The sequence below is a fragment of the Gasterosteus aculeatus genome, chromosome 4 (assembly GCF_964276395.1).
Source record: "Gasterosteus aculeatus chromosome 4, fGasAcu3.hap1.1, whole genome shotgun sequence".
Lineage (NCBI taxonomy): Eukaryota > Metazoa > Chordata > Actinopteri > Perciformes > Gasterosteidae > Gasterosteus > Gasterosteus aculeatus.
Window position 1 is genome coordinate 12,399,252 of NC_135691.1, and position 15,443 is coordinate 12,414,694.

The window sequence follows — 15,443 nt, forward strand, 5'->3', positions numbered from 1 at the left end:
GTGGGTGAAACATTTGCACTTTATTACAAATAATGCAAAATGTTTCTTTGGACTTGGTGATGGGGCAGATAGCAATTGCAAGTGATGTCGAATTAATGGAGCCATCAGTCCACCATATGTTCTCACTGCTTGTTACGTCCCAGGTTCTACTCCACCTGGGGGCCTTGGTAGGATCTTGTTTACCCCATCTCACTTTAAAACGATCAGCTATTGAGTCAGAAATCCTAAATGAATCAATTGAAAATCATATTTTTGATGATTTGATATTTATATTCATATTTTGGCACACAAACTTTATACATTAGTCAAATTCCTTGTTTGAACAGTGAGCTGAAAAACAGGGTTCGTTGTCGATTCCTCTCTTAAATGATACAACTTACATACTTTATTTTCACTATGTTGTGGTACATCAACAGAGATTCTTTGTGTATCAAGTGTCAATCAACAACATTGCAAGCAAAAAACGGTTATTTCATTACATTTGCCAAGATATCTACACTTATGTACCTCCACAATCAGCAATACATACACATTCACTGAGTTTCACACACTCTAAAGCGTTGCTGTTCTTGTATAGAACATGTAACGAAGATGCTCTCTGAGGAGTGAAATGAGGCATTGAATAATCACGCCATGGTGCTTTTCACTCTTTCGAATATCTGTCTGACTTTTACGGCAGGTACACAGCCTTCTCTCACAATGGTGATGGTCCCTGTGGAAACAGTGGAATAAGCTTCAGTTAGAACGTGCCAGCGAAAACACATAAAAGAAAGAATGTACTAGGAATGTATCTGACCTTCATCAATCTTCAGGCAGTTGACCACGGTGGAAGCAACAACTTCATTAGAGTCTCCATCACACAGAACCCCTCGAATCTTGTGCCCCAGTCGACTGTTGGAAAAACAGATGTGTGACTCAATGTGCATGTAGTTTATTTGCAAAATGCCACACATTTGTCACAGCTACACTGAGATTAATCTGCAGTAAAGATGAAAGGTTAGTTCTGTGAGGAGACACTGACTTGATGACCATGGTGTGGTGAGTGCTGTCTGGCTCTCCGCTGGGGTTCGCCGAAGTAATAGCAAGGGGCCCCGTGATGTCACACAGGTGGCACGTCACAGTGTGGTCAGGGACACGGATCATGATGCTGTCCCTCGTGCCAACACGATCATAAGCTGGTCCCACTCCTACTCAAAATGAGTTGAAAAGGTAAGGGGAAATGGCGGTGATTTGAATGTAAAGTTGGCTGAAACTATTATTCATACAGCCATAAAACAGAAAAGCTTTACCTAGTCTGAGTAGCCAGTCTCCTTTGCTGACAATGCAGCTGATGTCTCCTGGATAAACATTTCTCATAAACTCCCACGGCAAAGGGCTAAAGGGAGGCTTGGCTGTCACCAGCTGCTCCACATTAGCGATGCAAATGCAGATGGGCTTCTCGGCTGGTCGGTCCTGTGTAAGGTCACAGTGCACAGGTTGAGGAATTTTACATCAAAGTCAAAATGTTGAATCAGTGTCATATTTTGCTTCTAAATGACATCAAAATGGCACCCCTGTCCCTCTTACCTTAATATTATAGATTTTCTCTATAGCTTGAGGGTTCTTGCAGGAGGCAGCCAGGGCATACACAGTGTCCGTAGGAATACCACACACTCCGCCTGCCTCCAGAATGCCAGCGGTTTTCAGGATACCACTGGTGAGTCGTGAATAGTGAACAGGGCAGGGTAGTTCTGCAGCAGACTCCTCCTTCGCTTCCTCCTGAGTGAGTGACATTTGGGGGTAAATAATAGAATATGATAGCCCAAGAGGAAGGCAAAAGGTTTCTTGATTGGTTACCTTTATTAGGGAAGGGCCCATAGGTAGCAGCCTCTGAGAGAAGATGCAGTTCACCAGTGATGCCAGAGCTCCATATATACAAATTGCCGAGAGTAGTGCAAGCATGGCAACTGCAAAGACAATGACAATAACCATATGGATTATCTAGTTTTCCAGATAATATTCTAATTTCAGCCTATCCGTTTATTTAAAAGTCTAAACCAAAATAGGACTGAGGCTTCAGCTACACATACTTTCTAGTCCAAGTGGCAGTCGCTGCAGAGTGGACAGCAGCAAACACACCAGAACAACCTCCATGACGGTTGTTAGAAACAGCAAGACCAGGTTCCTGTAGGCAGCTGACAGACATGATGGAAGAAAGAAATCAAACATAAAAACAATGTAAAAAAAACAAAAAAACGATGTAAGAATACGTGTTCAAGATTTGGAGCCTGGTCGGGGTTATCAAAAATTCAGCCGAATGACTTCTCTCGTTCTGGGAAATTTATTTGTCAGATCACAGGTCAAGTATCAGCGCTGCGTTTGCAAAGGCAGGAGCAGTTCAGGCAGCACACAGGCCGGAAGAACAACTCACTAACATCAGCAAGAACATCATGTTTTATAACCCTTGAAAGACAGAGAAGGAAAGATTTCTATTGGCCCTAAACTGGAGTAGAGGAGGACCTTCCACCTCCCGCATCTAAGATCCGGTCACATCCAATGTCCAGACTCCTGACTTAACGTAAACATCGTAAACAGAGTGTGTATGTTGAATAGTGTTGGTGTGTCTCTAACCCCCCTTGGCTGGTAAATCTTCTAGTTGACCCGCAGACCTTACATTCCTCAGCCAGGACATAAACTGACCCATCCTGTCAGACTCGTGTCTGCCTGCTCCTTACCTAACTCTTAAATCAAGACAAGACAGCAAACCCCCAACAAAGCCCATGAAAAGAACTTTTGATTATCACAGACATGATGGAAGAAAGAAATCAAACATAAAAACAATAATTGCATTCATCAGAACTATTTTAAACAACGAATCTTGTTGATCTTACCAATCAGCATGAGGAAAGCATTAATGACCAGAAGAGCAATGGCTCCTGCTGTGAAAGCATAAGCCGCATGTCTGGAAAACTGAAGCAGGTTACCTGGAATAGAAACATGTGGGATCAGAATTGTTTGTGATTTATTGACAATAGGTTTCCATTTAATTAACATTAATCATAATTGATATTTACATGTTGGTATTGACATACCTGCAAACCTAAACCAGGTCCAGGTTGCCCATACAGCTACATAGATGGATGCGATGACCGACCCGAACCGACCAGTTCCTGTAACTTGCAGACGGCTGACGTAGGCCTGGATGATGCCTCCAGAAATTAAGACCCAAGGTACAGTCAGATGAAAGAAGGTGGGGTTTGTGCTGGCTGAACTTATGGTGAGAGCTGAGAAGGCTGCAACTCCATTTAAAAGGTAGAATAGAGCGTCTGAGGCCTGGTCCATTCGGGGAAGAGACTCTTGGTCTTCCTTTCCGGCCCTGCAGCAGTTCAAAGCCTTCTTCAACTGGTCAGAAGAGATGGGCTGTGGTCCTGCAGGGATCAGAGACTTCTCTGCTATGCTCTTTATAAGACGGGCAAAAGTACAATACAGGGAGGCTGCTGTGAATAGGGAGCATGCTACACCAAAGAAGATGTAGTATCCCTTGAGAGGAATCTGAGGGATTGTGGAGACTGTGAGCAGGACAAACAGCATGTTGTGGATGAGCTCCAGGACATCTGTGTTAAGGCCTGCCACACATAGCACCACGCCTGCCATCACAAAGAACCAATCTCCCACCATCATTGCCCTTCCCGAGATTACAATAGTGTCCTCCAAAACCAGAGCAGATACCACAAACTCATCCCAAGCCTTGATCAGCCAATATGTTGCATGAAGACCAAACTTAGTTGTGTGGTAGCAGTCTTGGCGCAGATGGGCATAATAGCTGGAGAACAGCTGGGCAACTGTGATGATTGAGATCCATGCGGCTCCTAAACCAAAGGATTTCATGTACCCAAAGCTGTAGAAAGCAAAGATGAAGGGGGCAACTGTGTCACAGAAGAAACCCAAGGCCATGGGCTCTGCATATTTTGTGTTTTTCTTCTTCTCTTGGCCAACGTTCTGGGCCTTTCCTGAGTTTCCGGTCCCTAGGAGGAGAACATTAAAGAGGGGGGTACCGAAGCCATTGAGGGCTAGACGAGTCAAAGTCAAGCCTTTGCTTAGCAGTGCAGCTCATATCTGGTCTGATGAAACAAAGATTGAACTCTTTGGCCTGAATGGCCAAGCCTCATGTCTGGAGGAAACCAGGCACTGCTCATCACCTGGCCAATACCATTCCTACAGGGAAGCACGGTGGTGGCAGCATCATGCTGTGGGGATGTTTTTCAGCGGGAGGAACTGGGAGACTATAGTCAGGATTGAGGGAAAGATGAATGCAGCAATGTACAGAGACATCCTCGATGAAAACATGCTCCAAAGCGCTCAGGACCTCAGACTAGGGCTACGGTTCATCTTCCAACAGGACAACGACCCGAATCACACAGCCAAGATAACAAAGGAGTGGCTTCGGGACAGCTCTGTGAATGTCCTTGAGTGGCCCAGCCAGAGCCCTGACTTGAACCCGATTGAACATCTCTGGAGAGAACTGAAAATGGCTGTGCACCGACGCTCCCCATCCAACCTGATGGAACTTGAGAGGTTGTGCAAAGAAGAATAGGAGAAACTGCCCAGAAATAGGTGTGCCACGCTTGTGGAATCATACCCAAGAAGACTGAAGGCTGTAATTGCTGCCAAAGGTGATTCAACAAAGTATTGAGCAAAGGCTGTGAATACTTATGTACATGTTATGTTTTCGTTCTTTATTTTTAACAGATTTGCAAAAAATTGCAAAATAGAGTTTTCACTTTGTTATTATGGGTTGTTGTGTGTAGAATGTTGAGGAAAATAATGAATTTAATCCGTTTTGGAATAAGGCTGTAACATAACAAAATGTGGAAAAAGTGAAGCGCTGTGAATACTTTCCGGATGCACTGTAAATGTATACTCATAGATAAAAAAAAAGGAGAACATGCAAATTAATTGAAGCCTAAAACATGAATTTCCAGAAAGTGCCAGTTAGCCAGCCTCGAAGGAGTCATGAATCGGCAAAACTGAGAGTCATCAGTGGTACAATCCCCTTCAGGCAATTGGCTCACCTTCTTACATCTTATCCATTTATATTGATTTAATTTTTGCTTGTATATTTTTTATCTTATTTCACTTTATCTTATTTAATTCTTATATCACACCAAACATTAGGACAAATTCTGATTCTGATTCATTTGGAAAACATCTCTATTATCGTCAGGCAGTAATCCTTTTCCTTACATTGATTTAGTTCAATGAAGTCCATACTAATGTTTACTCGTAATTTAAACCATGGGATTGTGTTTTTCACACTCAATGCATGCCAAAAAATGATTATTAGTAATTAGTACAGCTAAACGCTGTACAGCCTTTACATCCCCCCTGTTGAGCATGTGAAAATATGTTAAGGCGTAATCTGAACAGTCAAAGTCAATCTTCCATTTGAGCGGCTTTTTCTTTGGTATTTTAAAGATAACATCAAGTTTGATTGTTGGTTCATAATAGAGAATGCAAGTTTATTCCAGTCTAGAGAGAAATATCACACACAGTAGAACAAGGGATGAAAACGAGCCAGAAACCACACCTGTTCCAGGGCGTGTCTGCAAATGTTACTCCCCGGACAAATTATTTTGAATAAACAAGAACCGTTGCCAATTTAAAATGACATAATTCACAAACAATCATTCACAACACCAGAGAAGATGAATCACAATGACTGTAACCTTTTTTTAAGGATCGCAACACTTAACAAAATAAAAAATATATATGAGCACAACTAAATCACACATGACTGAACATACTGCATATGTAACTTATACATGATGTTTATTATATAATGCAATATATATTTATGTATAAATGGAGGCCATGTAAAACACAATTCTGTTTTGATCATATATATTTATATATATACTGTGGACAACACATATAGTAATTAGACATTTTATCCATATGTATTCCTTTCATTGAGATTAAAATAACACATTTGCCTGTCTTGATAAAGGAAATATGGTGTTTTTGCCCCTTGGCCTTTTGCTTTTGCCTTTTGACTGTTAAAGTCTTTTACTTTCTTAGAAGTCTGCGTTTGAGTCCTGCCTCCTCCACCCTTCCTGTAACACCGGTGTGTTGGTCTTGTCATTTCCTGTCTTATGTTGAAAGTCTGTTCCCTCCTCTCGTTTCAGATCGCTTGCCCTTCCTCTCGTATCACCTGTCCAATTACCCGGATCCCTGATTGTGTCCACCTGTTTCTCATTATCCTCATGTGTTTATTAGTCAGCGTCTTCCCTCGTCTTGTGCCGAAGTGTTTTCGTTCCCATCGACTTCGCCAAAGCCATTCTCGCCACGATCACGCCAAGATTAAGTTAAGATTATTGTTGCCTGTTGTTTGATCTTAGTTTTTGTAGACCGGGTTATTTCCTCCGGACGGAGTGATTTTGAGTTTGTTATATTTCCCCTCCCCTTCTTGAAGGACCGTTTGCCCAAGAAGTACTTTCGTTAATTATTAAATAAACCTCTTTTTTTTTAATCCTCTGCATTTGAGTCCTGCCTTCCATCACCCGCCTGACAGTACACTTCGGCCAGTATGGACTCAGCAGAGGATACCCAGTGGAAGGCACGGGTTCGGGCTCAGGAGGTCCGTATCTCCCGCCAGGAGGAGTTCCAGACTGTGATGGTGAACCAGCTGGGTCAACTTACGAACCAGGTGAGGGAGCTTAGGGATCACCTGCAGCAGACAGCCAGACCACCAACGCCAGGGACCCCAGCCGCGGAAGCAGCAGTCCCGACCCCGGCGGCATCCATGGCTGGAGTAGGAATTAAGCTGGCACCACCGGAGCGGTTCTCCGGAGATCCAGGACAATGCCGAGCATTTTTAACGGACTGTTCGATACATTTTGAACAACTTCCACATGCATTCACCACTGACAGGTCAAAAGTGGCCTTTATGACGTCTCACTTGACCGGAAGAGCCAGAGCCTGGGCCACCGCGGAGTGGGCTCGCCAATCCCCATTATGCAATTCTCTCACAGAGTTTGAATTGGCGCTCATGAGAACATTTGATCCGGTTTCTACAGATCGAGAAAAGGCCAGGGCTCTGAGCGGGCTAACACAGGGCGGAGGCTCCGTTTGTGACTACGCCATCCGCTTTCGCACGCTGGCGGCGGAGAGCGGGTGGAACGACATCGCCTTGTATGACATTTTTCTGAAGGGACTGGCGACCCACGTCCAGGAGCTGCTATTATCCCGGGACTTGCCAGAGGACCTGGATTCACTCGTCACGCTGGCCATCCGGACAGACAACCGGGTTCGAGAGCTTCGACGACCGCGGGGTTGCAATCCGAAGCCAGAGAGGTCTCATCGTCTCCAAGCCCCGGATGGATGGAGTCACCATTACGCGCCGCCGGAGAGTCCGTTTTCCTTCCCCGGCACTACGGAAGAGGAACCCATGCAGGTCGGCAGAGCACGGCTGTCACCACAGGAACGAGAACGACGCCTGCGAGAGGGGAGCTGTTTTTACTGTGGTAAGACGAACCACTTCGCCGCAGCCTGCCCCGCCAAAGGAACCAGGACGCCGTTTCAAACCCCAGCCATGGACACCTCATCACACGGGCGAACACCCGTTAAGGTAACCCACCACGCCAGGACAATAGACATTGTGGCGCTCATAGACTCGGGGGCTGACGAGAGTTTAATGGACTGGGCTCTGGCGGAGACACTCGGGGTAAAGATTAAGCCTCTGGTTAACCCCATCAGGGCCAGAACTCTTAACGGCAGGGACATTTTCACGATTACGCACACTACAGAGCCAATAGAATTACAGATTCAAGACCATAGAGAACTCCTGTCCCCATATTTATTTAAGTCACCGACCCATATACTCGTCTTAGGAAATTCATGGTTACGCCAACACGAGCCTCACATTAACTGGAGAACGGGGGCAATCGTGGGTTGGGGAAAGGACTGCGCGGACCACTGCCGACACACAGTGGCTCCCGGAACCAACATAACCTCCACTAATTGTGTTGCCATCTCTGCCACAGGAGCCGAGGTCACAGACCTAAGCGCCGTGCCCTCCTGCTACCACCATCTCCGGGAGGCTTTTAGTAAAACAAAGGCCATGTCCCTTCCGCCACACCGTCCTTATGACTGCGCCATTGACCTGATACCGGGCTCCCCCATTCCTAAAGGGAGATTATACTCCATCTCCGGGCCGGAGAAAGTCGCGATGAAGGAATATATAGAGTCGTCTCTGAGCGCAGGGCTTATTCGTCCTTCCTCCTCCGCGGCTGGGGCTGGATTCTTTTTTGTGGGGAAGAAGGACGGATCACTTAGACCCTGCATTGATTATAGCCCTCTGAATGCCATCACGATCAAGAATCGATACCCTTTGCCCCTCATGACTTCAGTATTCGATCAGTTGCAGCAGGCTAGGATTTTTACCAAGTTGGATCTACGTAATGCTTATCATTTAATTCGCATCAGGGAAGGGGACGAATGGAAGACTGGGTTTAACACTCCTAGCGGTCATTATGAATATCTGGTCATGCCTTTCGGACTCACCAACGCGCCGGCAGTTTTTCAGACCATGATTAATGATGTTCTCCGAGAGTTCCTAGATCACTTCGTTTATGTTTATTTGGACGACATTCTTATTTACTCACCCGACTTAGAGACTCACAAGCGTCATGTAACCCAGGTTCTCCAACGATTAATAGACAATAAGTTGTATGTTAAGGGTGAAAAGAGTGAGTTTCACGCTGACACCATCTCCTTCCTGGGCTTTATCGTAGCCCCTGGAAGGGTGCAGATGGATCCAGCTAAAGTAAGCGCTGTGGCCAAGTGGCCTACACCTGATAGCCGCAAGAAGGTCCAGCAATTCCTCGGATTTGCTAACTTCTATAGGCGATTCATCAGAGGTTTCAGCGCAATAGCGGCCCCACTGCATGCACTCACCTCTACAAAGGAGCGCTTCCACTGGACCCCGGGGGCGGAGGCAGCCTTTCAGCACCTCAAGACCCGATTCACCACGGCTCCCATCCTCATAATGCCGGACTCCCGACGTCAGTTCGTTGTAGAGGTGGACGCCTCAAACGAGGGGGTCGGAGCGGTCCTGTCCCAGCGGTCTGAGCAGGATGGGAAGATGCATCCATGTGCCTTCATGTCACGCCGCTTGTCCAAAGCCGAGCGGAATTACGACGTGGGCAACCGGGAGTTATTGGCGGTCAAGCTGGCCTTGGAGGAATGGAGGCACTGGCTCGAGGGCGCTGATCATCCCTTTATAGTCTGGACAGACCACAGGAATCTTGAGTATATCCGAGGGGCCAAGAGGATGAATTCACGCCAGGCAAGGTGGGGACTGTTCTTTAACCGTTTTTCTTTCTCCCTCTCTTACAGGCCGGGGTCTCAGAACGTCAAGCCCGACGCTCTGTCTCGTCTTTACGATCCCGAGCCTGCTGCCAAAGAACCAGAGCCGATCCTTCCACGGTCTTGTGTGGTTGGAGCATTGGTTTGGCAGATAGAAAAGGAGGTCAAGCAAGCCAACGGTGTGAGTCCGCCACCTAGTGGGTGCCCCGAGAACCGATTGTTTGTCCCAGTTGAGCTGCGCCCACAGGTGATCCACTGGGCTCACACCTCGCTGCTTTCCTGCCACCCGGGGGTTCGACGAACTGTGTTTGCCATCTCACGGAGATTCTGGTGGCGGTCCATGGAGAAGGACGTTCAGGAGTACGTCGGGGCTTGCCCGGTCTGCGCCAGGAATAAGTCGTCTTCCAGGTTGCGCATGGGACTTCTACAGCCGCTGTCCATCCCGTCCAGACCGTGGTCCGACATCTCCATGGATTTCGTCACGGGGCTCCCGGTCTCTCAAGGTAACACCACAATCCTCACAGTGGTGGATCGTTTCTCCAAGATGGCACATTTCATAGCCTTGCCAGGATTACCCTCAGCCAAAGAGACTGCAGAAATAATGCTGAACCAGGTCTTCAGAATCCACGGCTTTCCAAAAGATATTGTTTCAGATCGGGGGCCCCAGTTCGTGTCACGGTTCTGGAAGGCGTTTTGCCAACTGATTGGGGCTACATCCAGTCTCACGTCAGGCTATCACCCGGAGGCCAATGGACAAGCTGAACGGGTGAACCAGCAGCTAGAGACCTCTCTCCGATGTCTGGTGTCCCAGAAACCCTCGACATGGAGCCAGCACCTGATCTGGGCTGAATACGCCCATAACACCCTGCCTTCCTCAGCCACCGGGTTCACGCCTTTCAAGTGTGCCCATGGGTACGACCCCCCGGTCTTTCCGGACCTGGAACCGGAGGTGTCGGTGCCGTCCGCCCGCGCCATGATTCGTCGCTGTCGGAGGATCTGGGCCGCCGCACGACAGCTCCTTATCCGACAGGGGGACCGGGTCAAGAGGGCAGCAGACCGGAAAAGACGCCCGGCCCCAAAGTACCAGCCAGGCCAGAGAGTGTGGCTCTCAACCAAGAACCTCCGGCTCAAGGGAATCTCAGGGAAATTGGCACCACGCTTCGCGGGTCCATTCCCGCTCGACAAAGTGGTTGGTCCTGCAGCAGTCCGCCTTCACCTGCCCCGGTCTCTCCGCGTCCATCCGACCTTTCATGTCGGCCAGGTCAAGCCAGCCAAGGAGAGTCCCATGGTTCCACCTACCCCGCCTCCCCCCTCCCCGGTCATGGTAGACGGGGGTCCCGTCTACAAGGTCAAGGAGCTGCTGGCGGTGCGCAATCGGGGTCGCGGCAAGTAGTACCTGGTGGACTGGGAAGGGTACGGGCCGGAGGCACGGCAATGGGTCCCGTCCCGGTTCATAATGGATCGTTCCCTCATAGCGGACCTGATGAGGGCTCGCCCTGACCCGCCTGGGCCGTCAGGTGTTGGCCCTTAGGGGGGGGGGGTACTGTAACACCGGTGTGTTGGTCTTGTCATTTCCTGTCTTATGTTGAAAGTCTGTTCCCTCCTCTCGTTTCAGATCGCTTGCCCTTCCTCTCGTATCACCTGTCCAATTACCCGGATCCCTGATTGTGTCCACCTGTTTCTCATTATCCTCATGTGTTTATTAGTCAGCGTCTTCCCTCGTCTTGTGCCGAAGTGTTTTCGTTCCCATCGACTTCGCCAAAGCCATTCTCGCCACGATCACGCCAAGATTAAGTTAAGATTATTGTTGACTGTTGTTTGATCTTAGTTTTTGTAGACCGGGTTATTTCCTCCGGACGGAGTGATTTTGAGTTTGTTATATTTCCCCTCCCCTTCTTGAAGGACCGTTTGCCCAAGAAGTACTTTCGTTAATTATTAAATAAACCTCTTTTTTTTTAATCCTCTGCATTTGAGTCCTGCCTTCCATCACCCGCCTGACAACACTATGACCATTCTTCAATGACAATGAAAAGCACAGTTAACATAGAGACTGGAATGTCACCCCACAAGATTACAATTACTACATGTGTTGTAAATAGAATATAATACAAATAGGAGAGAAATATATTAAAATGTAATTTGAAAAGTTCATGTCCATTCTTGCATTTGAGCAGATTTATCCTTTGTTTTTATCTATAAAATCTCAACATTTAATTGTTGGTTTATAATACAAAATACAATTCAATTCCAATGAGCATAACTACATCACATCAAACAACAGACAAACAATCAAACTTTATGCTATATTTAAAATACCAAGTGTACAAAATGTCTCATTACTATAAGTGTTGCAAGCAGAAGGTATAGATTTCTATTTATATGGTAATAAAAGATTTGTGTTTTAAATTATATATATAGTCATATAATACAGATCATGTATGAGGTACATATACAGTAATTTCATTCATGTGTGGTATAGTGCTCATAGCATTTTTTATTTTGTTGAGTGTTGCAATCCTTAAAGAAAGGTGACAGTCATTGTGACTCATCTTCTCAGCTGTTTTGATGGATTGTTTGTGAATGATGTCATTTTAATTTGGCCGAGATTTCTATTCATTGACATATTTGGTCCAGGAAGTAACATTTTCAGACACTTCCTGGAACAGGTTTGGTTTCTGGCTTGTTTTCATCCCTTGTTCTACTTTGTTTCTGTCAGGGAAGGGTGGAGGAGGCAGGACTCAAACGCAGACTTCTAAGAAAGTAAAAGACTTTAACAGTCAAAAGGCAAAAGCAAAAGGCCAAGGGGCAAAAACACCATATTTCCTTTATCAAGACAGGCAAATGTGTTATTTTAATCTCAATGAAAGGAATACATATGGATAAAATGTCTAATTACTATATGTGTTGTCCACATAATATATATAAATATATATGATCAAAACAGAATTGTGTTTTACATGGCCTCCATTTATACATAAATATATATTGCATTATATAATAAACATCATGTATAAGTTACATATGCAGTATGTTCAGTCATGTGTGATTTAGTTGTGCTCATATATATTTTTTATTTTGTTAAGTGTTGCGATCCTTACAGGGACTTCAAGGACATTCACAGAGCTGTCCCGAAGCCACTCCTTTGTTATCTTGGCTGTGTGCTTCGGGTCGTTGTCCTGTTGGAAGATGAACCGTAGCCCTAGTTTGAGGTCCAGAGCGCTTTGGAGCATGTTTTCATCGAGGATGTCTCTGTACATTGCTGCATTCATCTTTCCCCCAATCCTGACTAGTCTCCCAGTTCCTCCCGCTGAAAAACAGCCCCACAGCATGATGCTGCCACCACCGTGCTTCCCTGTAGGAATGGTATTGGCCAGGTGATGAGCAGTGCCTGGTTTCCTCCAGACATGACCCTTGGCATTCAGGCCAAAGAGTTCAATCTTTGTTTCATCAGACCAGAGAATTTTGTTTCTCATGGTCTGAGAGTCCTTCAGGTGCTTTTTCGCAAACTCCAGGCAGGGTGTCATGTGCTTTTCACTGAGGAGTGGCTTCCGTCTGGCCACTCTACCAAACAGGCCTGATTTGTGGAGTGCTGCAGAGATTGTTGTCCTTCTGGAAGGTTCTCTTCTCTTCACAGAACAACGCTGGAGCTCTGTCAGAGTGACCATCGGGTTCCTGGTCACCTCCCTGACTAAGGCCCTTCCCCCCCGATCGCTCAGTCTGGCTGGGCAGCCAACTCTAGGAAGAGTCCTGGTGGTTCCGAACTCCTTCCATTTCCGGATGATGGAGGCCACTGTGCTTATTGGGACTTTCAATGCTGCAGAAATCTTTCTGTACCCTTTGCCAGATCTGTGCCTCGATACAATTCTGTCTCGGAGGTTTACTGGCAGATCGCAACCAACTTAAAGGTGCATATACCGTCACCTATTTGTCAGTTTGTCAATTTGTTGTTTTCCTTATTTTGTTAAACTTTGGTTAAGCAGTTTGTAGTATAGTTTTTGTTTAAATGTAATCTTTTTCTTTCTTTTTTGGTTTAGTTTCTTTTATTTTAGACCTGTTCTCATCTTCCCCCCGCCCCCCATTCAGGTGCTGAGTCTGCGGTGGTGGATTGGTGTCCCAGGTGGTGGTGTCCCTCTTATGTTATGTTTTTGCATGTTGATTGAGTTTGCTTCACTTTCAGTTGTTTCACATGTGGTGCTCCTTGGGCCCCCTTTTCTTTGGACAGTCCATCATCATAAGTCTCAGCCCTGATTGGTTCCCCCGCCTCATTTGCGACAAACCTGAGTGCCTCCCCCCTTTCCTTTTGTTGGGTTGAGAAGATTTTAAAACAATTCCCTGGGTGGCGTTGTCTGGCAACGTAATATTTAAACTGCCCTCACCTTTACATCACGCCTCGTGTTGCTACATACGCACATGTGCAGTCCAGCTGCAGTCGAACAGCCGGTAAGTTTGGCCCAATATTGAAATTTATGTCCTACAATAAATATATTATAATACCCGATACTTACTACCAATTCCATGATTATGACCTACATGGCCTTTCTTTCTAGTGTCGGAAATTGGATTCCATAGAAACCAGAATCAAGCACAATACCCCCTGCATGTCTCTTATGCGATCACGCGTTGTGAGCGCACGCTTAGCAACCCCGCCTCCTCGCAGTAAATGCGTGCAGCTGCATGATGAGGAGCGGAGCAAAAAAAAACAGGGTTGCTATTCACTAAACTACTACCAGGAAATAACTTTTTAGAAGGCCAACTGCTTTATAGATGACACATTAACACAATAGGCTTAAATGGATTACTTTGAAGGAACAATTAATCATTTATCATAGAGCAGGGGTGTCAAATTTATTTGTCGTCGTGGAGCAGGGGTTAGAGAAGGTGTGCTGGGAAGCACAAGGTTGTTGGTTCAATTCCAGGCTGCCCCATGTTCCATGTCGAAGTGTCCCTGAGCAAGACACCTAACCCCTAATTGCTCCCTGGGCAAAAATGTGAAAAAGCCATGGGTTTAAAGTGTAATGTAAGTCGCTTTGGATAAAAGCGTCTGCTAAATGACCTGTAATGTAATGTAGTTTGGGTAAGGGCCGACTTACTGGGGGGAGGGTACTCAAATAGTGTGAGCCCCAGTGCACTGATTAGGTATGGCAGCTGCTTTTCTAGAATGCAATTTATGTCTTACTGTAATTCTCACACTAGCAAAGTCCTCCGGGAGGCCCAGCTGGATCCCCGTCTTCAGACAGCCTGTTTATTCAATGAACCGTAAAAAGAGGAGTTTGCGAGCTACCAGAGCCCTCCACCTGTCTGCGTGGGTCTCACTATGATGAAACAAATACATACAGAGCATTTACTGACATAGATCATAACCAGGAAGGTGTTCAGTGTTACACGTCTTTCACTCTGTTTTAAGTTTCAATGAGGTTTTAGGTTGCTGTACTGTCTGAAAGCGCTTAGTCACATTACTGTTACATTAGTGACCACCACACGTGTTTTTAGTATATCTGCAGATTGTGTAACCCTAATCTTGGCCACATTTTTATTTGTATTAATTACATTGATTGAACCTAACCGAGAAAACACAATCAGGGAAATGAAAAGACTCCCAATGCATTGCTATTTTAAAAAATGTTCTTTGTCTTTGTTGTTTTTAATTATCTAATTCAGTATTCCGCAGACTGCTGATGAAGCTCTTGGGAAGGAAGACAATGCTTTTGCATGGGTTGGCTTGTTTTCTCTTTATTTTTCCTACATTTGCCATTAAGTGTACAGATAACGTCCTTGCTGTCATTGTTTGGGGTGTCAATCATGATATTGGCTGTCTTGCTTCTGCTGCTCTTATCAATAGCAAAAACGGCACAAATATATTGTTAGCCTATCATCTTGCTGCCACCACTTTTTTATTGGATGCGCCTTTACCATCATTACCTTTATGTTGCTGTCATATTAATTTATATTCATTGCATAAATTTGGGCTTTAGATTTGTCTGGACTATATGATATACTACACATGTGCCTAAAATGATAAGGCTCCCTTTTGGAATAAAGCTCATTTGCACTTGTACTATGCGTTTATGTAGGCAACATACGCACGGATTAACACATAG

General features: G+C 45.8%; 1 protein-coding gene across 1 annotated transcript; it reads right to left on the minus strand.

Moving 5' to 3' along the window:
- Window positions 1-249: 249 nt before the first annotated feature.
- On the minus strand, window positions 250-7,269 carry LOC120818367 (uncharacterized). The gene is made up of 11 exons (XM_078100940.1): window positions 7,135-7,269; window positions 6,586-6,706; window positions 3,072-4,004; window positions 2,871-2,963; window positions 2,070-2,174; window positions 1,837-1,946; window positions 1,567-1,758; window positions 1,290-1,452; window positions 1,022-1,187; window positions 797-891; window positions 250-712 (listed from the first exon to the last, which is right to left on the minus strand). The coding sequence occupies exons 1-11, from the start codon at window positions 7,267-7,269 to the stop codon at window positions 627-629; spliced, it is 2,199 nt and encodes a 732-aa protein (XP_077957066.1). The 3' UTR covers window positions 250-626.
- Window positions 7,270-15,443: the final 8,174 nt, after the last annotated feature.